Raw genomic sequence first — 27,949 nt, 5'->3', positions numbered from 1 at the left:
TAGTTGACGTTAAGAACGTGAATGTATGATTAGCTATATCTATTTCCCTGCCTTAAAGTTGGTTGAAGTGAACTTAATCGGAATTTATCTTTCGTGTATTAAAATGCAAGGAAAATGCCAAGTTTAGACTTAAAATGGTTAGGTGACTGTAAAGTACTTTTCTGCAGCACTCCTCCTTTGTTTGGTGGATATTTATCGGAAAAATCGTGCCGAAGAGAAAAGAACTTCGCTTTTGTTTTTTCTTCAACATAAAAGTCCATTACTCGCTACGTTCCGATATACATATTAAAATCAAACCAAGAGGGTGCCAAGAAAAGGGCTACATTTGCCTGCTTTATACTCCATGTCCTAGTCCAAAGCTGGTTTGTTTTTATGTGAATAATTTTTGCAGAAGTAAGCTTGGGAAAGCTTGTTATTTGATTGTGTCTTGCTCTTTCTGCTGTCTTGGCTTTCAATTTCTTATCTTTTGCGATTTTCAGGTTATTTTTGCCGTGGACCCCAGTGTCCAGGCACGTGCCAAACCCTTCTACGATGCTATTGTTTCTTACCCAATTGGAGAGCTGCATTTGGCACCGGCTTTAATGAAATTCTACGTTTGTAAGTCATGTCGAAACATCAGTTTTAAACATTAAATAAGATTTAAAAAGTTTCTGTGAATATTTGCCATGGATGGATCTTCTTATTTTTCTGTTAACATGTGATCGGTTTTAAACAAGAAAAAAGTGACCCTTAATGACAAATGAAATAGCGCATGTACAATTAAAAAGATATCCATTTAGCTTTCGTTGTACTTACCACACATGGCGGCAATTTCAATGCAGAAGATAAACTTTTCCTTAAGCATTATATAAGTTGACACGTTCTTGATCGTTTCACTGTTTAAACACACACTATTTACTAGTCTGAATCATTCAAGAGTACTCTGTACAAATTTGCTTCATTTTCCCTTGCTTTTTATTTGTGAGATAAAGTGTGATAAAGAATTAAACTTTATTCAAATTTATCCAAATTTATCATCACTTATTAAGAAATTAATATCATTCTCTTCATTACTCGACCTTAATGACTTCTATGGTATTCTTTACAGAATTATATTCTCTCGTTAACACTTTTCACTGCTTCTATCTGAAATAGAATTCAGTAGCATACAGATATTGTTAAAGAATTATTTTTATGCAGAAAATTAATAGTTTTGTAGACGAAACAAAATGAATTAATTACATTTCGTTTCTGTCAGTGTTTACGATCTATTAATCTATTTTGTTTCATTTGCCAAGTATTATTACCACCTATTTAGCTGCCTATATATGTTGACATGGTAGCAGTGATGTAAGATTAAATTAGGATCTTCTAGTACAAGTTAATGACCTGTATAGCATGTTTAGATTTTGTGAAAACAAATAGTTTAACTATGATTTATTTAATCGAAATTTTGTGCTCCGTTTACAAAATGCTTTTTCCTTGCAGACGTGGAAACAACTGGATCTTCGAACGAATTTTATGACAAGTTTGGTATTCGCTATCATATTTCTGTGATAATGAAAGGGCTTTGGAAGAGGCCAATGCACAAGGCTTCAATCAAGCAAGAAAGCAGGTTTGTCATTTAGATAATTTTTCAGATGTTATCAAACTCAGATGTGACGCAGATTGCACCGTTAATGGTCATTTTGCTAACAGTAGAGACATATTTTCTGTCAACCGTTTCTCTTCTGTTCTGTGTCCTTCGTTTTCATTTTCTCCATCAGTTCTCACTCTTTCGGATCTTTTTCCTGGAGAGTTATCTTTTTCTCCATCAATTTTGTTTCCATAATTAGTTTTTCTTCTCAACGGAACAACCCATCAATGTTTCTTCCTTAATTAAGAAGCTGCCTTCTGTCAAGTTTCTTGCTACAATCAAGCGTCTTGAAGCATTCAATCATCCTCCTTCACGCACCCTATCTTCCTTAACCTTATACGGTCATACTTGTTGAGTTCCTTTCTTAACCTTAACCAGTCATTCTTGTTGAGTTCATTCCTTAACCTTGACCGGTCATTCTCGTTGGGTAATTATGTTTTCTTTTAGCCAATCGCCTATTCTCAGCGTTCTCTTATCCTGCTTAATTAACCAGTTTGCTATTTCTGTCAGACTTATAATTTCTTTATTTCATCAGCTTTCCTTCTTCTCTTGACCATACAACTTACTCTGTCAATCTTTTCCATTTTATTTCTTTGCTTGTCTTCATTTATCTTTATTATTCCAACCTCAAACTTTATCCTTCTGATGCTCATATCTTCTTTTATAAATCTTCCTTCCAGGCTTGGTCAATATTCTGTCCTTGTCTATTCTACAACTTTTGTATCTCTTTGAATCATTCCTATTCAACTTTTTGTTTCATTTCCTTTTTCCGTTCTCTCTTAATCGTTTTTTCTCTGTCATTCATCTTTTACACTATTCCATCTCTTTCTTCCAACTTTCTTTCCTCTTTCCCTCCGCCTTCCCTCCTCTTCCCAAGATTTTTCTTAAACCAATCTGTTGTTGTCAGTTAATCTTCTTTCGTCAGTCAGTCTTATGTCATGATTGATTTTTTCTCGGGTATTCTCCCATTTTTTTAAAATTTCTGGTTCACGAGTTTTGGCCAAGTTTGTAGTTCTCTTTTCTATTTTCAAATTAAATTAGTATTTGTATTTTTCAAGAAACCATTTTTTCTGAATAGTTATCAAATCATGCGAACAATAGTATTTTTGTAATTGTATTTGTACGAAAAATTTTATCATATCAACAGCTTTGATCTTGTTCTCTTATTTTCATTTTCCAGGTACTATTTGAGATTATAATCTAAATATGAGCTCATAGATGGGCATAAAACCTGTTTTGCTTAATAGTAAAGCTATCGTAACTTTCTTTCTGATGAGTATTAAGTAAATTTAAATAGGGCAAACTTACTTACTGTTTTTTCTAATTGTCCATAGGACACCAAATTTTGTCCGTTTTATAAATATGTTGATCAACGACCTCACCTTCTTGCTGGACGAATCATTGGATACCCTGAAGAACATCCACGAACATCAAGAGCTGATTGCGAATGCTGCCGAATGGGAAGCCTTGTCTCGAGTGGGTTTTTTTTTAATTTAATCAAACTTGAGTTTTTGGCTGAAATTATAAGAAATCTTATGCAGCAATCAAAAATATAGATTAATTCCTAGCCAGTAGACAGCGTAGTCAAGACAGTCTCTCGCATACTTAGTTCTAAATAATGGTTTTCATTGTAAAAATGCCTCTAGTCAATGGACACAAATATTGGTAATGTATATCAATACACAATGTGTTTAGGACAATATAACAGGAACTCTGGGACACTTGCCCATTAAGCTTTTAATATATAACCTTATTACAAGCCTGAGTTGTTGATCTTGTGTGCATAGAAATATATAGATGTTTCTTTCTCTGGGTTGACATTAATTAAACGACTCGAAGGATTTTCGCGACACTAAAATATTCAACAGACATTAACTCTGTTGCCACAAGTGTTCATTTTATTGATTTGACATGATACTACCCTAATGTAATCAGAAATTTGTACTCCATTTTACTCGCTAGATTTTTTATTTGGTCTGTTTGTTTAAAGACTGGAATATAATGTGTTTATTTGCTACAGGAATTGAGAACCTCCCGTCAACGTCAACTGGCTACAGATGAACGGCAATGCAGGTCATACCTCACTCTTGCATCAGAAACCCTTGGAATGCTGCACTACCTGACAAAAGAAATACCGGAACCATTTCTTGAAAAGGTGACAAAGATGCTGTGATATAATGCATCTCATGTTTGCTTGACGTCTCATACGCTGGGTTGTCTTGCTGCTAGTTAAGCGAAATTGCTTTGTAAAGAAGTGCTTGTAAGGTTTTTAAAGCTCCAACTGTCATTGGAAATAAGAACTGTTTCGATTCTTCATTTCAGTACTAGGATTAAATTTGTTGGTAATCTTTAGTACATAATGTGAAGAAGTGGCATCATCGGTTCAAATTTAAGCATGCAGCCTAAAGCGATGTTTTCATAATTCCTTCTAAAGAACAGTTTAGTTTTTTAAACCACCAGTTTTTGTTTCATTTTGTTTTCTTTATACCATGCATTCTTTATACCGTACTAAAGATTACCAACAAATTTGTACCTAGTACTGAATTGAAGAATCGAAATAGTTCTGAATACCTGAACAAGGGGTCAAAGTATTAAACAATATTTCTTCCCTTTGTTGTCCTGTTCCCTGCATCTAAATTTGCTTGATTATGTTCAGGTCTTGTCAGAAAGACTGGCTGTTATGCTGAATTTCAACGTGAAGCAGCTTACCGGTGCCAAGTGTAAGAATTTAAAGGTGCGTTTTTCCCTTCTATTGTCTATTAAACTCGCCGTATATGCAGCCTTTTTATCCGGCTGAATGCAGACAACATTGTACACTTTGAAGAAATTGCTGTAAAAGGAATCAAGTGCTGACATAGAAATTTCTTTTTCTCAGCTGTTTCAGGAAAAGTACAGATCGAAGCAAATATATTGACAGAGTTTGGAAGTCGCTTCTAGCCCTGATTTGTATTTAGACATTGTAGATGGCATATAAGTAACTAGCATTGCTAGTTTGAAGTTTATGCACATTTAAGTGAAAAAATATACTCGCTCATCGGGTAAGTATATCGGTTTTGTTCAGGATGATAAAACTATAATTGATCTTGTATAAAGCAATATTTATGTGCAGGTACGAAATCCAGAAAAGTATGGGTTTGAGCCAAAGAAAACGCTTGACAAGCTTACAGATATATACCTGCATCTTGATGGAGATGAATTTGCAGATGCTGTTGCTGCTGATGAGGTAATTAAACGCTGACTTATGCCTCTAATTTATTTGAACAATTTTTTTGCGGTACAGAATTTGAAAATGGCTTTGAAAAAAGCAAACATTTTACAACATACTTAAAGCTTTTTCGTCTGACACTCCTCAGAGCATAAAACGTCAGAATAGGTTCCGAAAAACACGTTTGAAAAATATATACCCAGTTGTGGATCGAAATAGGCCAATCAGAAAAACGCAAGCACAAGACCGGTATAGTTGACCAATCAGTGCCGCGAGCCAAAGAAAAATTACCAATGGAGTCCAAGAGAGAAAACGAACTCCTTTTGTCTACACAATGGCGGCTTTTTCGTTTTTATGTAGATTCACTCCAAAACTGCTAGATGGAAGGACGACCGGGCTCTGCCAATTATCCGAAACATGTCGTCATTATAGAGTTTTGCACAATCTGGGTTGTCTAAAAGATGTTGACCAATGGCAGAATCACTTGTTTTAACAGTGTTTCTAGACCTACAAGATCGAGGAGGCTGTTCTCTTTGAGGGGCAGTTTTGTTTCGTATGTTGGAAGGAACATGCTGTTTTATCCTATCCCCCAATCTTTGGGTTGTGCGCCCTACGTAGCCAGAATCACACTGGCACGTAAATTCATAAATGACGGAACTTTTTTGTTTGGTAGGGACGCAATCCTTTTGAATGGATGGAAGGGCTCTCCTAGTGCTGTAAACAATCCGAGGATTGACAGCAAAGAAACAATTGGTTATGGCTTGCCTAATCTGACTCTCGAATCGCAAGGAAGTGTTACCAATCCATGGTAGTTTCAAATAAACTGGGCACTTTTGCGGACCAAACTTTTGAACAGCCGAAAAACTTGCGATCTTCTCCTTAGTATAAGATAAAATGACGTCTTCAGGATAGCCGTTGTCCAAGAAGATCGTTTTGAGTTTTTCCAGTTCAGCGTGCAGTTTAGATTTCGAGCAGATCATAAGTGCTCTATGTACTAATGTTTTGACAAGGTTGACTTTGCGTTCTGACTATTCTGACGTTTTATGCTCTGAGGAGTGTCAGACAAAAAAGCTTTAAGTATGTTGTAAAATGTTTGCTTTTTTCAAAGCCATTTTCTAATTTATTTCTAGATTCATTTAGATGTACGAAACATATTAGTTTTCATTCCATTACAAAGTTTTCATGCATGCCGTGTTTTCTCGATTTGAAACTGAACTCGAATGAAACTGCACTCAAATAGAAGCTGGGCTTTTATTTTCTTTTCAAAATGACTTAAGAGTAGTTTCCCATCAGCAAAAGCTAGTTCATTAGAGTTACAGAATATTTGACTAACAATGGGCCTTTGCGAGCGTGGCGACGATCCAAACAATGGCAGTAAACTTTTACGGATTAACCAAAATTGATTTCAGACTTTCTAAAAATGCATTATGGGATGCTTGCGTAGCACAATGGCTCATTGTTAGCAATGAGTCTTTAAAGGCACTGTGCCCCGTCAGAGTAAACATGAGAATTAGCCTTACGTTGCTGATTTAATACGTAACAATAGGTCTATTGTATAGTCCAACCAATGGGAAATTTAAAGACCATCGAAATGCGGTGAGACATCCGAGTTTAATGCTTGATACGATCACCAGGCAACTTTTATCTATAGAATGCTTTATATAATATGTTAAATATAGGTAAGGTCAGATATATCGCGTTTCCCTAACTTGAAAAGCCTCTTCAAAGAATAATACTTTACGGGGCAAGTTCTAGTCTAGGAACTGCATTCAATTTTATCATTGTAGCAATAGTTAATGCTTAAGAGAAAGTCTTGCGATAGGTGATGATTGGAAAATAAACATTAGAAGCTGTAAAGAGCTATAATAGTATAAAAGAGGTCAAATTAACGGCATTTTTATTATGCGTTTTCGTCATATTTAATCTTTTTATTTATAATTTTCGTCTGTATACTCATTTCAAATTTTTATTTTCTTGGTAGCGGTCATACAGCAAAGAAGCTTTTGACGATTGTCTGTTTTTACTAAAAAGAACCCTTCTTAAACCTGAAGTAAGTGAATATCATTAAAATGGTTATTTAAGATATAAATGACACAATGTGTAAAGGTGTAAATACTAAATTAATAGATTGTTACCACACGGGGTGCTCTCTCCTCGATTAGTCTATCTATTGAGAGAGCTCCTCCTTTAAGAAAATCCTGCATGCAAATCTCCTTTGTTTTTGTAAAATCATCTATATTTTTTTCTTGTTCTCTATTTCTGTCATTGAATGTAATTTATTTCATCTTTTGTAACCTCTTGCTGTATTTCAAAAGATTTGTATGTATGGATTTTTAAAAATATAATGAAATGAACTGATCTGAACTGAAGTGTGTAGCTCTTTAACTCTTCATGATGCTTTCCATTGCTGCACTTAATCCTTGTCTTGTCAGATGCTATCAGAATTATTTGAAAAAGTCCCTAAACACCCAAGTTCCGGTGGCACCAAATGGATTTTAGTTTCATTCAGGTGTTTCATTGTTAAGATGTGAATTGTAAATTAGATTATGAAAATTTTGTCAATCGTATTCTAGAGTGAAATCGAGAAATTCAAAAGATTTGCTGACAAGGTAGAAGAAATATTTGTAGAGAATAACAAAGCAGCCATGGATCTGGATGATGCTCCTGATGAATTCAGAGGTTTGTTTTTCTCCCATTTCAATCCCATCTACTTAATCCAATCTTCTAGTGTTTTTTTCTTCATTTCATTTCAACTTCTTGTTCAATTCAATTCACGCATACTGATATCCGGATTCTCTGTGTATTTGACGCGCTGCAGAAGAAGCAGTTAATCTAAGATCATTTAAACGAAGATAATCCAACCTTAAACATAGCGATTATTTACCATAATCACCGTATGAATCTGTGCACAGTGCCCATAAGTGCAATCGCCTTCTTGCAGATCCAAATATCCACGTAATGGCTGATAAAGCATTATTGCACCGGAGAATATTATGAATTGCGGTTTTCTTTAAACGTTAATTATTGTTTGTAATTTTAATTGGAGTTTAGAGCTACAATATTGTTTGAGTTTTTAATGATTTAAACGAAGAATGAGATCGTCTGTTTTGCTTCTAGATTATCTCAATGCAATTATAAATAATCGAAGTACATTACCAAATCATCGCACCTTATCTTGCAATATTAAGATGTGAGCGGTTTGCATGAAGTATTATGAGACCTATCCATCAAGCTGTTTAGTGTTATGAAAAATATAGCGAATTAAAACACCACTGAAACACGTAGTTAATGAATAAATAATCACAGTGATCAAAAAACAGATGCTTTATCAACAGAAAGTAATTAAAAAGTGAAGCCAACTGTTATATTATCTTTTGCGGTTTTAAAGCTGTACTCCTCAATAGTATTCGCTACTAGGCATGTTTTTAAGAAGCAATACAATTTTTAATCGATATAATCACTACTTGTGGTAACTAAACAGGACTTATTTTGAGTATTTTGATCGTTGATGCCTATCTTTGCAATAATGTAATCATGATGCCTACCTTTGCAATTCTTAGAAGAGTTCATGCAAATAACAATTTGTATAGTATTTTTATTTGAATTTGTATTTGTTTCTACCTAGCATCTGCGAGTACTTTATAGGACACTGCTAGTCTGTGCCTATTGATCAGCGACCTGGTCCTTCCACTATATGTAACGAAACCTTGTGATTCCTATTCCCGTAATGATAGAGAACTGGCGACTCCCTTCACTCTCGATGATGATCATATAGTCTGCGATCCTAACCACTGACCCATCCTTGCACATCTGAGACCAATGTCTGAATAAGACATTTGGCGTTTACTTCTGCTGGCATCCTAATCGGGGTTTACAAATAAGCAAGAGATGTTACATGAAAGATATGCTAAAGATTTTATAAAAACCAGGCTTCAATAACAGAAACAATTTACTATTTTTTTAAATAGCTAGTGGTTTAAAATGACAGGGGAGTTGTTGGTTAATGGTACATCTTTTGAACTGTCACTGAAATTAAGATGATTAGATGCAGGGTATGTCTTAGACATAGTAGGCGTGTTTTTAAAACAGTCATTGAAATGAAATCTTTTTCAGAATACTAACTAGGAGAAATATTTTAGTCATGAGAATATATTTTGGGAAAGGGAAGATTGCTAAGGGTTGATTCTTCGTTGACTAGAAGGAATTATTTAGGATGGCTCACATTAGACACTGTCATTTTTTGTTTCAATAAGATTTGGTTCTGTTGTTTTTCGAAAATTCTCTAAAATGTCGAAAAACCATTACCTGTGGTGTCCAAAGTACGATTTCCGTTTTGGAGGTTTCAGTCTCTTTAAACGTAATGTAATGTTTTTGTAATTTTTCTCCTGTAGATCCACTGATGGACACTGTGATGGAAAACCCAGTGCGTCTACCAAGCGGCATCATTATGGATCGCCATATCATCACTAGACACCTTCTCAACTCTTCTACTGATCCTTTTAACCGCCAAAGTCTTACTGTAGATATGCTAGTTCCAGGTAAAATTTATAGTTCATATATTTCATCATTTTGGTGTGTCATCATATTACAGTGTGGCATACGCTGTTCTTTACCAAGAGGGCTGCAACTGATCTTTGCCTTGCCTCTGACCATCCCCACCCCCTTCCCCTCCCCCCCCCCTCCTCTCTAAAAATTATCCCCTGTGGAAAAAATAAGCTCATGTTATTTTCACTGAGCATTTATTTGAAATGTTTTCGTTGGTTTTCATTTTTGATTTGGGAAAAAAGCTGTAACCCTACAGTAGAATTTGGTTATTTATGTCCATTTTTTCGTATTTTTACTGCTTTATGAGTTGATATAATCAGAATTAGATGCATCCTTGTTTGCAAGACGAAAAAAAATCCTTCAAAACAATGACAAACATGCCCTTTATGCTCTTCGTATGAAAGCTCAGGCATTGATCAAGTCACCTTCTCATGTACGTCGCTCTCTACCTGTCAGTATTTTCAGTTAGTAATATTTATCTATATTTTATTTATAGAGCCTGACCTCAAGCAGAAGATTGAAGACTGGCTTCGTTCTAAAAGAAAAAAGTAAAATGTAGAAATTTAGACTGAGTTTTTGTCTTGAAAAATGTTGTATAACTGGTATTTATGAAACATAGCCATTTTAATCTTCGTTTCGCGTTTATTAAGTGAACATGGCATAAAAATAAATAAATAGTTAACTTCCTTGTTGCTTTTTTGAACAATGAGTTGAGACAAACGACTGCATCTGCGAGTTTGCTGACTGTATGTGTAAGTGTTATGGTAACCAACTCGAGGTTAACTTTTTTGTGAAATACTTCACTTCCGTTGCATTGATTTGTAAATTGGTTTGTCTTATTAAAACCTGAAATTTCATTCAAATATTCTTCTTTCTCGAATCGATTTTCTTTACTTAAAATGAGCATTTATGATATATGGCCATCATTTTGACAGAGTGTCACAAAATCACTCTTTTGATCTTATTTCAACCTACATGTAAGTTCTTCTTCTAAAACATTGAGACTTTGCGAGAAGACAGTCACTTTAAACCAGAACGAGTATTCGCATTCAACTTTTTTATTATTCTGCATGCTTTTTTCCATCAGCAGGGGGGATGGCGGAGGAATGTTCCATCACCCTCCCATCCCTCATCAGCTTCTAGCATCTTGCCTTTGTACCGACGCTACCCCCAGTTCTTTGCTTCCTCGACATTCTACGTCTTTTTTTCGACGTCTTGTTTGCTAAGAACGTATTCTTTATTTATGTTAAGTATTCTTAAATTGTCTTTTATGAAAACAACATCTGCTACCTCTCGCCTGCACTATTTCCGCCTCTCTTTCCAGCTCCCCTTCTTCCACCAACTGTTCTTCTCCCTCTCCCAGTAAAACCGTTGTCTCAAGGTGGAAAAAGAGAGTTTCACCTTCAAAGCTAACGCTAGTATTTCGAGAATTTTAGTGGTATTGTGATAAATCCATTTTTCTTGCTGGCAGCATTCTTTGACAGATCCCAAGTGGCTTGATTTGATCTCACTTGGGACATAGGCAATTTGAACATACCGTCTTCAAGTAATTGTCGTTGTAACCTGTTTTGATATAACTGGTGAGAAAGGCTTGGACATTCGAGGTATGCATAATTTTGGTTGTTAACACAGGTTGGTTTTTCTACTATATTTTTAAACTGTTGTTCTGATTTGGGTTATATCTGGATCCTGCTACTGCTATATTTACAAGAATACGGGTTCTTTGTTATGAGTCCGAGATAAGGTCGCCATGAATCCAGACATGCCAAATTTACGGCCAAGCTAGGTTCAAATACTGATGCTACTGGATTCCTAAAGCTACTTAGTGTCAAACTATACTCCTACAAACATAGATTTTCAAAGCTTTTTTTATTCTGTGTTTTACCAGTAGAAGAAATGTTTGAATTTCTGGTTTCTACTGTACTTTGTTTTTAAGGTTTTAAGCGGTTTTCTTGATGTCGAAGCAACGCAATTATTTCAATCTAGCGAGTTAACCAAGTACAATTATTTAACTTAGTCACGAGTTAAGTTAGCTAGTGAGAAAAAGATGTCCTTCAACTGCATTTAGCGAAAAGACGCATGCAACATACTGACCAACATTTTGAACAATGTTACAAGTACAACCGATATCAACCGATGTACGCTACAAAATTATCTACAGAGAATGGAAAAGTGAGTGCTGCAGAGGCCAAAGGTGCGGGATGGGCAATACTCTCTGCTCTTATCGAAAATAAGTAAGAATGTTCCTAGCATTTCATAACATGTTTCAACAGTTCCTTCTTTCTATAAATATTTTCAATAAGTTCCAGGATTAAATTCCTAGGTTCAGGGCCCAAAATTTTGCAAAACAAAATAGTTTCTTTGTAAAATTTTCTGCCATGGAGTCCGTAGGGTACTGTTGACAACTTGCGTCACGGATCAGTGCTTGCAACAACGGATAAGTCAAGTAACGCTAGCCCTCTTATCACACCCAATCTTTCAATGACACGCGCTCCGACCCTTATTTCCCCCTCGCCATTTCTGTCATCTCCTTGAATTTGATTAATTTGAAAGGAAATCTTGGACAAAATGAGTCCTTGCAATTATGACGTCAGACTGCTCCCAGTAATACCGCACAACTCACCTCTCCTCTCCTTATTTTTCTCCTGACGATCTCAAACTAATGAGAAGGGCCAGCCGAAATGGTCTGATCATTTTTTTATCAACAGAGCAGAGCTTGTAACAAAAACCAAACAAGACAGTCAGTCGCACATGACGAAGCTTTATTCAATATCGTCTCAAGTGAGTGACATTACGTATTCTGATATACATGTTTTATATTTTAAATTTTATGTTCAGTATACTCTCGTTAAGTAGGACGCCCGCGGTGTAGTACAGATTTTCCCGGTCCCTTGAACTTGTTTACCTTTTTCAAGCATTCGGATAAGTAGGGCTTATTTAATTTTTGAGGCTCCAGGGTAGGTGCTTGATCAAGTGAGGCGCTTAATCGAGGGGGCGCTTTTTTTAAAAAATTTATTTGGAAGAAATTCAAAAAAATGAATTTGTTTTTAATTGAAGCACTTGCTTTCTTTCTTTCTTAATAATAATAAATAGAATTCGAATAATCGCCCGTTTCTGAAGGATCGGCGCTTATTCGAGGAGTAGGCGCTTATTCGAGGGGGCGCTTATTAAATAATTTCACCCTCTATAGTGGGCGCTTATTCGAAGGGGCGCTTATTCGAAGGGATCGCTTATTCGAGGCATTACGGTATTATTTTTTTGCTCGGTCCCATAGTGTCCCATATAACGAGAGTATACTGTAATATCGATTCATTTTACATTTACAACAAAAACTTTCACAAAGATCAGCTGTTTTTTCGTCTTGGACTAAACCAGGATACTTTAAGGATAACTACGGAAAATGCTTTCCGACTACGATCCCAAAGTTTACACAAGCCACTGTTACGCTATAGAGGGTATGTTAAAGGACACAATTATTTGAAATTTAAGGACACAATGATTTCTTGCCAGGTTATGTAAAGTGAAAACGCGAGGAATTTAGGATCGACCAAGTATAGAAAAAAATTACTGGGAACCTAATAATGCTTTTATTAGAGTATTCTTTGATGAATAGTTTGTTGCACAGATCTCGTAAAATCAAGCTGATTGGTGTACAAAATTTTTCATCTTTTTAGGTTTGTCAAGAGTTTTTAGATAATTTGTGATATGCTAATGGAAGGAAAGGCAAAAAATTGTCTTGATGATTCAAAACATATAGAAAGAGTAGCTAAAAACAGTGTTTTAGACCTTTTAGAAGTTTACAGTCTAGTCGCTTTTTTGCATATGATTTTGGGATCTACCATGCCGAAAAGGGATATGAGGGCTCTATTTCTGCCAAAATCATTAGTCTCATTCTGCTTTTGAGACTGCGATAATTTTTAAATTAGGCTGCTTGGGCACAGGCATTTTGAAAAATGTGATATCAGGGGTGCTTAGAGAACCACTTTTCATATTGAAGACAATTTGCAAAATGAAATCGTGGACAGTTAGAAAGAGACATCGACCCCACGGCCTGTCTCAGATGATCTGCCCCTGAAATCTTATATAGATACGTCTTTGGATTTTTTTGGTATGGTTTTGGAATGTTTCTTAAGAAAAGAACGAGCATCTAAGTTTCATATAGCTTGGCAACTAAAGTTGCTATGTCCTTACAAAAAGTCTTGTGTTGATGTCACTCAGAATGGGGTAATCAATGCAAATGAACTCCAAAATCGAGTGTTGTGCTTACTTGCTTACCTAAGCACTGATTTTATCAATATTCAAGTTTAGTTGAACACGCCTCTGAGGCTAGAGGTTCAAAAAGGTTTTTCAGGGGGGATTTAAAATCTGCTTTCTCGCTGTGAGTGACATTATAAAGCAATGACGTTACTCTGGACGGAAACCATAGTTCAATAACGATTAGGAATCCAAAAGGATCAGTAGATCACGTCCTGGAACGCATAATTCTAGTCAATCCTGAAAGAACTGGGCCTTCCTAACCCTCTTTAATCTTTAACAGTTAAAACTTTAGTGCACTGATCGGGAAAGCATTAATCATTTAACTTGTTGAAAAACAGAATACGCAATAATCTTTGTTACAAATATTCCAAGGCATAGTTTAACTTTAATCAATTTTGGAATCTGTTCAGTAACAATTTCTCTTTTTAAGATATTTTACGTCGAATTTCTACTATATCAGCCACCAACAAAGTCAATAGTATTTTCTGTTAGCATTTGTTCTCCACAGACGATGATCTTTCTTACGCCTGATAGTCAGCAGAACAAAGAGAATTTGCGTTTCACTTGTATAAAGTTTCTTTCAATAACCCACCTTTATTTGAAGAGTTTCATTAACGAGCTGCTTTTGGGCTCATGGTGATCGCAAAGACAATGCCACTGCATTGCAGCCTCGCTTACGCAACTCTTCTGTAGCATTTCTTCCCAATGCTGAGCCTCGACCTGACCACTGCAATGTCTTCCAAATGAGATCCAACCAATCCTTTCTTGTTGGCCTAATCGAACAGCTGAGTAACTGACACTCAGCATCAGCGTGTAAAGAAACAACTGCTCCTGATTCAGGCTAAATTCCAAGGGTTTATTGCATCCTGGGTTGTCCGAAATCATTTTCAAAAACGTTGTTTTACGTTGTACGCATTCACATGTTGATGAAATCAGCTCAGCTTGAACAATTATTTCCCTATTCATCAGATCGCGAAGTCTTCCAAGCTTTGTGCTCTGCCGTAAGTCTACAACCAACAGTGAGCGTTCCGGGATATACTGAAGAGAAATCAATGTCTCTAGTTTGGCGCTTGTTGGTACAATAACAGGTCTTTTGGTAGAACTTCTAGCACGCCCATCTTTTGTCACCTTTGTGATATCAAGGAACGGCATACTTATGGGTAGCATTTCTGCTTTCAAATCAATCTCACTCAAATGCAAGAAGCTTTCGGCAATTAACACGTCACGAAACATTTTCTTACAATAAACCTTAAACTGAAGTGACATACTGTCTACTTGATTTTTTGGAAACAGGTAGTAAACGAAAACATCTTCAAAATCGGCCTGAAGAGTATACCGATCTTTGCTCGTTGCTTCAAAGAGCCCAGATGTGAATTTCTGGCTTTTTGCAGGGTTGCACAAGACACATTTAATTTTGCCTTTCAATTTCTTATCTGATACAAAGTCCTCAACGTGGGAAAATGTTAGCTTCAAACGCTTCAGATAAATCGCGAGTTTGCCAACATGCAGGGTATAATCTATGTTGAAATCTAGCAAAGCAGTATGCAAATCTGCACTGCCCATGTATTCATCCATATAGCCTGCATTTTTCGTGAGCTGCTTCAAAGGACTCTGCTGCATCTCATATCGGGACAGGTAATCTCGGTTCAAAAGTCTTTTATAAGCATCTGACGTGCAGGATTCGTTGTCTGTAGACTGGTCTGAATAGTGATGGGGACTACCCATCTGTACATAACCATTATCATCATGTTGCGTTCCATACGGCATGTGGGAGAGCCGTTGCGGAGACTCATAGTCGATCTGCTGTGAGTTAACGTATTCTTGTTGTTGTCGTTGGTTGACTGTATTGCCATGGTTGGGTTGGTCTGATCCATTTCGATAAGGAGATTCGTTGCTTTTATCGAGAGTCGGGTCCTTGCCAATATCTGGCTGTGGAGTGCCTGAAACGATAGTAGTATCACAACTTGAATCTAAGGTTTTACCACTCAATGAATCCAACGTATTCCCCATCTTAAATTAGTAGCTAACACACCGATACTCTTACAAAAGACGTTTGTAGCTATTGTTTATTTGCATATTATTCTTGAGCAACCATAGCACTATCTATCGATTTGAAGCAGTAGCAAGTCTTTGAACAAATTTACTCTCTTTTGTCTGATCTAAGCAAATCTTCCTTATAAGGCACTGATTATAAAGACGTCTCCCATCATTGTCCATAAAACAAAACGTTTGTGTTGTAAATCAATTAATTTGATTTACGTTCGATCGTTCGCAATGACTTTCAGTTAAACTACTTCTGCAATGTCAGTACTAAGGTTTGTGTTTCACTATGATTAATCCACTTTGCGATATCCTTTCTGCAAATGACGTCAGCTCAATAACAAGAGCCCAGTTCTTTCACAATCTAGCTTTGCTTTATCACGCCGATCTGTCAGGTTACTTTGCATCAAACAAGAGTCGATGCTGGTAATTTGTCGAATAAACACGTTGCCATGGCTATTATTGTCGTGGCGCTTTTTCAATTTATTGACGGTTAAAACAAAGTTTCATTTGCAACAGGTGGTTTTATTGTTAGCAAAGTTTTTGCAAATAGACACTAGCATTTGAGTAAGAAAGGAATTTTTTTGAAGCAGTTTTCTTCCTTTCACGTACGTAAAAAATTCCAAGCTTTTGAACTAGACGGCCAATGTCTTAAAAAACCGTAACAAATAGTCCGTATTCTTCTCTGTGATACAATTTCAGTTGATCTTCTGCTTGTTTTGGCTATGTACCAGTTAAATGTATTTTTCCTGGGTCAGCGTGCTATTTTTGAAATACTTAATTTGCCAGCTCATTTCTTGTAAGCATCAATACTTTCACTTATCTAGATGATATTAGAGTAAGGATGCTATCCAAAAATGCGACTTTCCAACTGTTTCTATACGAATCAGCTTTCTGAATCTACAAAATTTTCTTGGTTTCAATATTTTTCCACTAATATTCATATAGTTCTTCAAAGGGTCAATATATTTTGTGAAGTATCCTCTGCATATGTTGGCTAGGCAAATCTCTATATACCTGTTGCTTTAGGATATATTTCGAAATTTCTTCTGTGTACAGTTATTTCGTTATGTTTACAGATGAACGCGGTCGATGGCAATGATACTTTAGGCTTTCAATCACATTAGATTGTCACTACATCTTTGGGCTACACGCAGACGGTGATCCATGCTTTGTACAATAAACATTGGACCTTCTCTCTTTGTAGACTGCTTACGAAGAACTTTATATCATTTCTGCATCTGCTAGTGTTATCATCAAAGAAGCTTTTCAAGCATTTCCACAGCCTTGAAGCTTGGTTAATTCACACTTGCTGCATCGTTTGCTGCCTTCCTAGCAGTCTAACTCTTACTGATACGCCTGGAACAATTCCTATTTAACTGATATTCTTTGTGATTTTTAAAAGCTTTTGAATAAAAAACAATCGATCAGGCTGATAATTCGTGCCTTCTGTCCACCTTCTGTGGCTTAGTAACGACTGCCTTGTTCAATTGTCTCGCTTAGAAAATCTGCTTTTGTAGGCTGGCTTTCTAAATGTAGCAAAGTAGTCCAATTTTACTTTTTGTCAAGAAAAATCGACAGTATTTAGAAGACTACTAGCAACCTTTCATTGGTGACTGACAAAGTCTTCTCAAATGTCTTCTTCGATCGACTATTTTGTCGTTCGATTTGATCCTTCAGTCAAATTGGATTACAAATATTAGCTTCTCTGTCTTTTTGTTTAAAACCTTCTTGTTTGTCTATGTACCAGCCAAACCTCTGTTTCTTTGTTGCTCTGTATTGTCAGTTTAAACAGTTTAAACCGGCTTGAACAAGGAATGTTTCTGTACGTTTGCTACTAAGATGATCGTTTGGAAGTGTCTTGGATATGATGTCACGAAATTAGGAGTGCTGAACGCAATTCTAAACGGCGAAGAGGTTTCCACCCTCAGATGTAGCTAGTGATAGAATGTGTCGAGAAGAAGCAGAGGAAACCAACTCTTCGATTCAGGTAATAGACAGTCAATTTTTTTTTGCAAATTAAGATACCAGTTCTGCGATACAGAAGTTTGTATTGCTCTACCACCAATTTGCAACTTTTTATTTGTGCTCGAAGGAGTGGATTTCTAGCTCTGCATATTAGCCCTCCATTGATAGCTGTCTCTTGAATCTCTCATCGCGCATAACCACTGTTGTTTCTTGCCCAATCTTGAGAATAAATTTAGGTGGAGAAACAAGACGATTGAAACTTCTCGTGTTCTCTCCTCGTTGTTACCCGTTCTGTTAAGACTTGCTACTGCTTTTTAATAGCATTTCTTATCATAGCTCTCAAGTGCTAGTGTTGCACAAATCGCCTTTACTGCTCTATGATATCGTCTATACAACACTGCAGATCTACCACAACTAACGGAATAAACAGATCTGTGGGTGTATTAATTAGTTTAGCTCTCTGTAACATGAGACGGCGTTTCAACTAATAAAATATTTAAAAGAGACTTTTATTTTTCTTGATTACCCTGAATTTGAACAAAACCCTATTCAAAACACAATTAGATGTTTGACTATTTTTCAGCTCTTTGTCCTTTTTCTTCGTTGAGTCAAAATACAATTGTTTGCATGTTTTGCAGAGTGAGTTTTTAGTGTTTTATTTAACTTGCCTTCAACGAGAGTCCAGCTGTCATTTGGTACTGTGAGCTGAAAAGAGTACTACAAAGAGCGTGTTGCATTCTTCTACATAAAAAGGCAAGCATGAAAACACTTTCTCGAAAAAGAGATTTACTGTAAAAACTGGTTTGCACAAAAATACATCTAAATATTTTTGGAAACACCAAAATCTTCTAAACTTCTAAACGTCTAAGTAGGTAAACCTGCAACCTTGATGCTGACTTTAAAATCATTTTGTTTTCTCGAAGTTTGACTCTGATAGGCCAACTTGCCCCACTTACTGAATTGAAAAGGTTTATCTTATTCAGTTACGTTGAAAGCAATTGCATTGACTATGAATGATCACCAACCCTTGTATGCAATGCTGATGAAGGTTTCACACCCACTTTCTGGTGATGCAATTAATGTACATCCTCTACGTTTAATTAGTTTTAAACTTTCCAAAGAATCTTTTGAAAGTGTTTTCTAACCTGAAAAATGTCTGAACGATCTTTCATGATTCCAGAAAATCTCAATTCTAAATTTCGTCATTTTGTAGGCTATGTTAGTTTAAAGCATGTAGCTACTCTGCAAAACACGTGCTAGGGAACCATAAATCATAAAGTATATGAGCAAATAATGATATCAAACTCACGTTTTGCACAACATAGCAAAGAAAATTTAGGCCACCAACCAGTAATATGAATCAATGTGGTAGAAACGTGCATTCTGGTTTCAATAGAATCTTCTTAACATCTGGCTAAAATATTGAAACACAAAGCACAAGACCTCTTACTCACAGTCAATGTTATTGTTTTGAAATTTTATAACCTGTTGCCTGCATGTGTTGTAAAGAAATAAGCTGTCTACACTCATGAGCCTTGTCAAAAGTATTTATCATTTTCTATTTAGTGTCTCTGAACAACAGATAATCTCTTCTGGCTTTTGGCGGAATACAGCCAGAAGGCATTAATAGTATCGTTTCACAAATGAATCTCACGCTAGATGAATAGGCAAATTTTAAATTATCTTTGATATTTCTTTTTATTTCAATAATTCAGACGATGGGTTATAGCGATAAAAAGATATACAGTTTTACACTAACAATTGCAGTCTTTTATTTTGATATTCTTCGGAATATCAGTTGACTAGCACCAGGCTAGCACCATGTTGATGAGTTACTTTCGCTTTAAAGACATTAAATCTGTTGTCCACGTAAACTTTGTCTCATACGTTGCGTTTGGTTGATTTCTTTCATGTGATCATCTTGTGCAAAGAGCTTTTAAATGACAAGTTTCAGAAGGATGACTTTTTATGCTTCAGGCTTCTTGTTAAGATTATCATCTATTTCCATTGGGTTATCGATGATCAAAAAATTAAAGATTTTCAGCTATGTTCAGTGTGTTTACTGGCTTAAAATCGGTTTTCCAGTGATATTTTCATTGTTAGCTAACCTGCCTTCAAAAAAGGACCTGCCTTTGTGTTTTACAGAAAAAACATTTAATGAAATCAGTGTCCTCTAGGAAATATTTTTTTGCTTGCTTCAAGATTCTCTAAAAATCATTTGGTTTATTGCTAACTTTGAAAGACTCATCCTACTTAAATACCTATATTGACAGAAATGCTTTGCCACCCTTTGGTTCGTTTACACTAGTTGCAGCTCGCCATTATACAATTAGAAAGCAAAGGTTTTGCACAGGCTGAAGCAGAAATGGCGGCACTCCAGCAAAATTTTTAGTGAACCAAAATTCAAGTGGCCATAAAAAGCTTCATGAAAGTTATAAGATGACTTTTTAGCTGGAATACATTGGAAAACCTTTCTTTCAGAGGAGACTTTGAGTTTTAAACAGATAGAAGAGTCGGAAGCTCTGTCAAAATTTGTTTTCGGTTTTTAATTGAATATGCTTCTTAATAAAGCTACAATTCTGCGTACAAGATGCACAAGCAATCACTCGTTTAAAGTAAGATGCTCTTCATTTACATAACATTGCTCCATCGTTTTGATTGCCGTTTTTATCAAATGGCCCGCAAATTTTCATTCTTTCTCTTCATGGCATGCTCTTTTGAAAAATATTTTCAAAATATGATATGATGTTTCCCTCTTTCATTAATATCGCAAAAACAAGGCTTTGAACATAGCTGCTGATAAAAGATGACGCAAGTAGCAGCTGCATGTAGTCATTAAGTTCCTATTGCTGCCGACGATCAAAAAGGACGTTTCACCAGCAGTCTTTAAGTACGCTCTAAGAGCAATCTTCACCATTTGAGAAGCTAGAATTTAGTCTGCGTGCAGACCTTCAGTTGTAAACTAACAAAGTAAACTTTTTCTTAGAATTTTTCTCATCAGCGTCTGTTCACAGGCTACTAATGATGTTTATTGCAATTAAATACATATAAGAATGGCTGGTGTTCAGACAAGAGTTTACTTCTTTCTGAATACAAATGCAATTAATTTGCACGCGCTGTAATTTTACTCCTAATAACATACAGTTGGTTCCTGTTGAGTCGTATCAGGATAACTCGGATTTCTATTAAGTTGATTTCAATAGCATCTTCCTACCTAAAGCATGTGAAAAGCCATGCCCGAATTGGTCGGACATTGCAAAGTCAGTCAATTTTTCTACCCATCTCCATCTTGGAGGCCCTTACCAACAAGGTTCAACTATAATAATGTACTTGGTTCCAAGTTGACCAAATCATCCATGTAAAATGTTTAGAGTCAAGATTTTTAACAATGAGATACTATTCCTAGGTGTGACCAGTAGTTTAAGCACAATTAACAGCTGTCTCCTTACATTGTCGAGTTTTATTTTCACAATATATAATTATGTTGATATGAACATTTATAATATTTTCGAACCAACTTTGTTTTGACTGTTAATAGTTTAATGGTAGTTGATGTTGAAAACAGTGCATGTCTACCACAAACATATTACCTCAATCCTTCGAGACTTCATTTGCCTGCGTGCAGCCATTACGCGACATAAGCTTACAAGCTTCTATATTAATTACTACTTATCTTTTACTGTGAAAGGATCATCTTATCTTTCTTTCTTTCACCTTTGACTTATGGAGCTTTTTGTTTTTTTTTGCATTCAAGTTATTTCTATTCTCACGAAATTCGCAACCTGATCTGATATGATTCAGTTATAATAACATAAATGTAAAGATAGAGATAGAACTCTAGAAAAAATAGTCTTTCAGAAGTTTTTTAATATTCCAGCCTTTTAAGATATCGTTAGTACCCATGCTTTTTGTCATTACCTTAACTTCTTGTTTTTAAGGGCCTGTTTACATGGAATGGGCTGCATAGCTCAGGTGGGATCCGTGCTATCTATACAATCCTTTGTTTCCTGTAATGGCGTTTACATGGGAAGTGGGCCAGCCCGCTCAGGTAAGATCCGCGAGAAAGGCAGGTGGGATCGCTGTCAGCTGGGATGGAAATTATACATGTAAACGCAATCAGGTTGGTTAGCCCACTCACTGAATGTCATTGCGCGTGCGTAAAGAAGTTAGCGCCAAACGAAGCCAACTCATATTGTCGTACGAATCGACAGCAACTGCTCGGAGTCTTCCGCTGAAAAATAGTAATTACTTTTGCTTAATTGAAGCATAGTCAAAAGATTGAAATGACCGAGCCTGAAGTACGAAACAGAGCATACCGAAAAATTTAACAATTGGAAAAGGAATCAAATTGTTATTAGTCATTGTTGAGGAATACTGATGTTAACAGCCTTGGCGCCAAAAGCTAAAAAAATCTCATTCACAATTTTACCAATAATAGGCCATCCCACCTGAGTGAGATGGATTGCTTTATCATGTAAACACTTGCGAATACGATCTCACCTGTGGAAACTACCCCACTCAAGTGGACTAGCCCACTTCATGCAAACAAGTCCTAAGTCATCTTATTCAACTGAGATGTACCTACACCTACAGCACTGTTAAAGATGCTATGCACACCTTTCCTATTCTCAATAACACGTACACTAAAGAAGAGCGTTTTCTGCCTACTTTGATTTTCAGTCGGCCTAGGTCCACTAAGGGTTTAGAGAATTTTAAACAATAGCTCTTTTTAAGCCACTTGATATTTTTTTACAGTATGTGAAGTTACTATTTCTACGTATTATTTTACAGTTACTATTTCATGCTAGAATTCTGCGCTATTTCATACTATTTCATGCATGTTGCTTCTGCGTTTCTGCGTTTCTGCGTTTCTGCGTTTCTGCGTTTCTGCGTTTCTGCGTTTCTGCGTTTCTGCGTTTCTGCGTTTCTGGCTTTTCTAAAAATTAATTCTTAAACATTTTGCTTTTAAGAATGCTTTAATCAACTTGCAACCCTGAAATAGATAATAAAGCACAATATAGCACTTTTACCACAAACAAGTAAAAAACTGAGTGCTTATCCGAGCCTATTACATTTTGATGAGTATATGTTATATTTCAGTTGTTTATGTAAACAGTTTTCAACGTTTTTCTTGGGTTTTTGCTGATATCTACTTTGATTTTGGTTAAGCTGTGTGGTAAATGCATTTTTATATTCTTTATCCAAATGGCATTATGCGACATGATACTATCTTGTATACTTTCAAAAATTACATAAACAATAAAACGTGAATCATGTACCAGTGAAAAAAACCTTTCATTGCCCTATTGGACTGCAAGTTCAGAAGACACGAGTTCATAATTCTGAAGCAGCTGGGAAGTTCAATTTTATTGTTAAAGTTTTAATTCATTAGATAAAATCTTTTATTCAAAAGGCCGACCTTGCTCAGCCATTTCTTTGCTCAAAATTACAAATGTTTTTGCAATACTTTCTTTGACTCAACAATTTGACAGTGGCCTACGTCAAATGGTGAACATGATCAGTGGCGTCACCAGCCTGAAAAAGCTGGGATGGATAAAAAGAAACTTGACTACGCCCTTCAAAAGTGGAGAAAGCCTTTTTTAGTATTTGTTGATCTACTTAGCAATCTTTGGAAAAGCAACTTTCTCAAACAGTATTTTTGTAACGCAGGCATTTTTGTAAGAACGAAAATCGAAATTGATCTGATTAGTATCAAAATCCATGCCATCAAAATAAACATTGCGAGTAGAAAAGATGGCTGCCGAAGATAACATGTAAACATTGACTTTTCAGATAATTAATATGCAGTATTATAATTTCTTATCTCTTACATAGGAAAAAACCAATTTCATACATGATAACGTTATTGAAAAATAGGTTTGTAACAATCTAATGTCTTAAATTTTTCAAACATTTTTCAATGATTGCCTTTAAATTGCTTATTAGTGTTCGATAAAATCTTTGCAAATAATAGCAAGTTTCATTGAGCAGAATTGAACACATTGCTCCTACCATCTTCATAAACGTTTCCGCCCGGTTGTTGCTTAGAAAAGATCATAGGCTAAAGACTTATTTATGAGTCATTTTTTCTGTTTTTAGGGTGTTAACAGTAAGCATAGAAGATTCCAAACTAGTCACTAACACGCCTTTTAATTTTGCACTTCGTTCTTAAATTAGTTCTTCTTAACATATGTTTAAGGATAACTGAATGAGGCACCTGTTATTTTGTCAAAATCTTCTCTAGAGAACATAATGCAGTGTAAATTTTAGTTACAAAGGGGGTATGCCGACGACTTGAGCTTGCATAAATAATATATGCTTGAAATAATGGTCTTGCGATAAGCCTTTCTTGTATCTGAATGATTTCAATAGAGATAAGAAGGTTTTCCAAAACTTTAGCTTATTTGAGGGGCTTTATACTCAAAATGTCATCACCAGTATACAGAAAAAAGTGAAATCTTCGCTTGCATTAAAATATTCTATTGGGAATTAGTTTGCAATGTTGTAATCTCCGCGTCTAAAAAAGGCAAGGGTGTTGTGTCTGTGTCTAGATATTGCTGTTTTCAGCATTATGGTCCCCACCTTTCATCAAAATAGATTACTTTGAGTTTGTAGACAAGCCGTGTTTCGCCGCTGATAATAAAATAAGTTGATACTGATGCCTATAATGCTGTATATATTGCTCAAGCTACGTTTGTGGCTTTTTGGTACCAACCCAATTAAATGGAATTTGACAGGGATGCTAGTTCTAAGGTAGACCTTGCAACTGAGATCATACACTGTTTATGCTGAGTTTCCAGAGTTGTAGAATTAAAATGCATAGACCAGGCTGAAACATAGAGATTTATCTTTGCTAAAGAACTAAAAAATCTTAGACCCAAACAAATAATTTTTACATGTTACATGTTCTGAAATATCTTAGAACTAATATACATTTTATTTAGACACGTTGCATATATTATGAAGGGCAGTGGCACATTTGAGTACTTGCACTAAGCAGGGGAACTGATACAAAATATACACGGCGAAAAGAAGTTAAAAAACTCTACCAATTTTAGCTTTTATCGATAGGTTGTGATCCAAAAATGGAAAACTATAAAATAGACAGACCATCTGCAAACCAACTTCGAATAAAAAGAATGATCGAGGGACATTTTCTGATTAGTCAACATCAATGAGCTTTTCTTCATCAAGATCCGTAAATCTTAGTTCTTCTCTCAAATCAGCGAATCTTTTATCCATTGAGCAATCTGAAAGCAATCAACCATCCCTCACCCACGATCCAACCCCCCTCTAGCGTGCTCCTCTCTTTAATATAGTTAGATAGAGAGATAAATAGAGATAGAAATCTCGAACTTGAGAAACAATAGATGTTCATTAGATTGACGTCTATTGGTACTACTTTAATCTCATTTCAGTAGAATTTCTGTGTTTTTACTTTCATAATCAACATTGATGGAAATTTTCCACCTCGCTTGGCATTTAAAAGCCAGGAAAAAAACAGATTCACACTTCATTATCACAAACATTTGGACGATAATACATTCTAACCCTAATTCACGGTTTGGTAAATGTTTGAGTATCCTTTATTATGGCCATTTTTCAGACAATACGCTCTCTTCTCAACGACAGCCTTCCCAGAAAGAAAAAACTCCAACGATATACGATTTTCTTAAGTACAAGCAAGATGGACTTTCTTGCTTTGTTTGAGCCTTGATGACGTCATTTAAGGAAAAAAGCCTATTTAAATGCACTTGATGGCCTTATATCTTACAAGTACTGAGATATAGGTTAGCTAAATGTTTTGATAGTTGAACAAATTAAATATAAGCTACTTGTTTAATTCATGGAAAAGCTGCATATTTGCTTTAAGAAAACTAGAAAGAAATTTCTTAGTAAAGCGTATCATTCTTACTTTCAGTGATCTCTTGAAAATCAATGGTACTTTAAGTTAACCGAGATGATCAAGACAACATTTTGTCAAATGTTACTTCTTAAATCTTAAGTCCTAAGTCTAGAACTTTCCATTATAGCAATATGGATCGATAATGCCTTCATGTTTGGCTGCAAATACTGCATCCGTCATAATGCAAACATAGATATGGCAGTATTTGGCAAATTGTTGGAAGAAAGATGCAATAATAAGACTGTATGTGGTTGAAGTGGACTTCTCTTGTTGTTGTTAAGGTGGGTTATATAACGAAATACCTCAAATATTCCGCAGTTCTAAAGAATCTTGCAAACTTTAACCACCAAAAATCAACCCAAGGACTAAAAAACTAACTTTGCAACGTTAGAGTGTTTTTCCTACTTGACAGCGTTAATAACATTTATAGCATTGCCTGTAAACTGTAAATCAACAGTACATAAACTTTCTTAAGTCTTTAATAAACAAACTTGCCTATATAAGTCTATCAATCCTTTTGTTAAAAATGTTCCTCTGAGCTTTATCACAAGGTGCTCAAATATTGCTTCACGAGCATGCTTATATTTTTCACATACTGTTTTAATGCTAAATTCTTTACTTAAGCAACAGGTTGTTGTAGATATGGGACATGAAGGTACGAGTGTTAGCTGTGACAATAACCACATCGGAGACCTACTAATTATGTTTAGAAATGACCTGTTGGATGCTGGCAAAGACAACGATACAAATCTCTTTCCTCAGTTAATTCTCATCAGAACTCTAGTGTCATGACATACAATTTGTAATATCTTTTGGGCAGAGATAGTTGGTTAATTCCATTTAAAATATAAAGAGCATCACCACTGAAAAGAGTTTGCCATACCTAAGCAGAAGTGAATATCTACCGATATTCGAAGCATGTAAATGATATTTCGCAACTTACCCATTCCGACATTATTTAAGAGAGTCTGCATTTGGTTAAACATATCTCCTTGCTTGGATTTGCTTCACGCTACAGTGCAGTCGCTGTTTCCTTATTCCTCTATGAGGCCTAACCAAGCTACCGAAAAGAGCATTATTCGATTTTGATTAGTCAGCTCGCAAAGTAGATTGTATTTTAACCAAGTCCAAATGACAACTGTACACAAAGCCTTCTGTTGTTTTCCAGAGAAACTTTGACTAGGCTCGCGTTTTACCTTGGTCAATTTTATCTGCTTTTATGCTGAAATGTAGGCTTACAGGCAAGTAAAAGGCCGAAACACGATAAAATAAAAAGGCTTCACACGATGAACAACAAAAGAACGATTAAATCGTGAGCCATTATCTTTTGTCCAGGGGGTGAGCCAAAGTAATCTCAGACAAAGTGGCAGGTGTATCTTCTACAATTTAAACAAAACTTAGTCTTCACAGCGACAATCTTCGTACACATTCGTTAGAAAACCTCGCTAAAGGTAAACTATCGCTGAAATGAGGCAGGTGATTTGTTGTTTGAACATAATTTTCTTCGTTTGTTAATGGCAAACAATTTTATGAAATGAATTGCAAAATTGCATTTTCATGCTTTAAGACTTGAAATTAAACAAGGATTTGAAAAAAGCAAGCATTTTAGAACTTTTTAAGATTTTCTTTTGACACTTTTCAGAGAATAAAACATCAGAACATAGATAGAAAAGTATATATACCCAATTTGGGATAAAAATAGGCCAATCAGAAACGCGAGCACATGCGGTTGAGTGTGTCAGATCAGTGCCGTTTTTTTATTGAATATGTTACTTATTGAATATGAGTCCTAAAATGAAAACAAACTCCGTCTTTCGAAATAAAAGCTTGAGAAAATTCTTTACCGCTAACAGATTGTTTGTAAAACTGAGCAGTTGAAGATCTTAAGAGTTGTCTTCAATATAATCATCATGCGTACTCTGTTTTCTGTGGGACAAATAACGTTCTGTAAATTTCATACCAGTCTTCCTTCTTTCCTCACATCACATTTACCTTCAATGTCAAGTAGAGGCAGCAAACTTGATAGAGAGTAGTGAGTCCTCTGTGTTTTCCAAAAGCAGCTAATTCAATTCACAATAAATTCTTGTCTTTTAAGCATTTAGCAAAATAGCAAGCAAGGTATGATTCACAATTAATGCATACCATTACATTCTGGTTGCAGAACTGTTCTCTGTTAACTTACTTTGTTTTAGAGAATTTATTTCCTGAAAATTGTGCTTTCCTCTTTTGCCACTTTTCACAGTTTCAAATGTCAGGTAATGTTCAAAAATTGAATGAAAATGTAATGAAAAATTTAATTCAACGTGGAGCGTTTGCCCTACCGTTGATTTACCTGAATTGTTAAGGTGAATTTCCTCTTCACGGTATTGACGGGAAACGGAAAGCGGTCTGCGGTACAAGCATGCGCAGGAGA

General features: G+C 35.7%; 2 protein-coding genes across 4 annotated transcripts in view; one reads left to right on the top strand and one right to left on the bottom strand.

The window, feature by feature from the left end:
- Positions 1-10,228, top strand: part of LOC135688422 (ubiquitin conjugation factor E4 B) — a 30,074-nt gene extending 19,846 nt beyond the window's left edge. For both annotated transcript variants that reach the window (XM_065205264.2, XM_065205262.2), the window contains exons 19-28: positions 480-597; positions 1,468-1,594; positions 2,950-3,091; positions 3,636-3,770; positions 4,272-4,349; positions 4,725-4,838; positions 6,802-6,870; positions 7,394-7,499; positions 9,212-9,358; positions 9,862-10,228. In XM_065205264.2, the coding sequence (XP_065061336.2) occupies positions 480-597; positions 1,468-1,594; positions 2,950-3,091; positions 3,636-3,770; positions 4,272-4,349; positions 4,725-4,838; positions 6,802-6,870; positions 7,394-7,499; positions 9,212-9,358; positions 9,862-9,917 (1,092 nt within the window). In that variant the 3' untranslated portion in view covers positions 9,918-10,228. The remainder of the gene's footprint in view (positions 1-479; positions 598-1,467; positions 1,595-2,949; positions 3,092-3,635; positions 3,771-4,271; positions 4,350-4,724; positions 4,839-6,801; positions 6,871-7,393; positions 7,500-9,211; positions 9,359-9,861) is intronic.
- A 2,829-nt stretch (positions 10,229-13,057) lies between these two features.
- LOC148957225 (uncharacterized) lies at positions 13,058-26,847 on the bottom strand. 2 transcript variants are annotated; one of them, XM_089115660.1, is made up of 2 exons: positions 18,940-19,338; positions 13,058-15,562 (listed from the first exon to the last, which is right to left on the bottom strand). In XM_089115660.1, exons 1-2 carry the CDS (start codon positions 19,010-19,012, stop codon positions 14,217-14,219), a joined length of 1,419 nt encoding a protein of 472 aa, XP_088971786.1. In that variant the 5' UTR covers positions 19,013-19,338; the 3' UTR covers positions 13,058-14,216. The 2 variants fall into 2 exon arrangements, with proteins under 2 accessions (XP_088971786.1, XP_088971787.1); XM_089115661.1 differs by lacking the exon at positions 18,940-19,338 and adding an exon at positions 26,480-26,847 and having other exon boundaries at positions 13,060-15,562.
- Positions 26,848-27,949: the final 1,102 nt, after the last annotated feature.

The sequence above is a fragment of the Rhopilema esculentum genome, unplaced genomic scaffold (genome assembly GCF_057945365.1).
Source record: "Rhopilema esculentum isolate cy_ngs unplaced genomic scaffold, ASM5794536v1 HiC_scaffold_36, whole genome shotgun sequence".
NCBI lineage: Eukaryota > Metazoa > Cnidaria > Scyphozoa > Rhizostomeae > Rhizostomatidae > Rhopilema > Rhopilema esculentum.
The sequence above is the reverse complement of the archived record's forward strand: the minus strand, read 5'-3'. Positions and strand labels throughout refer to the sequence as shown.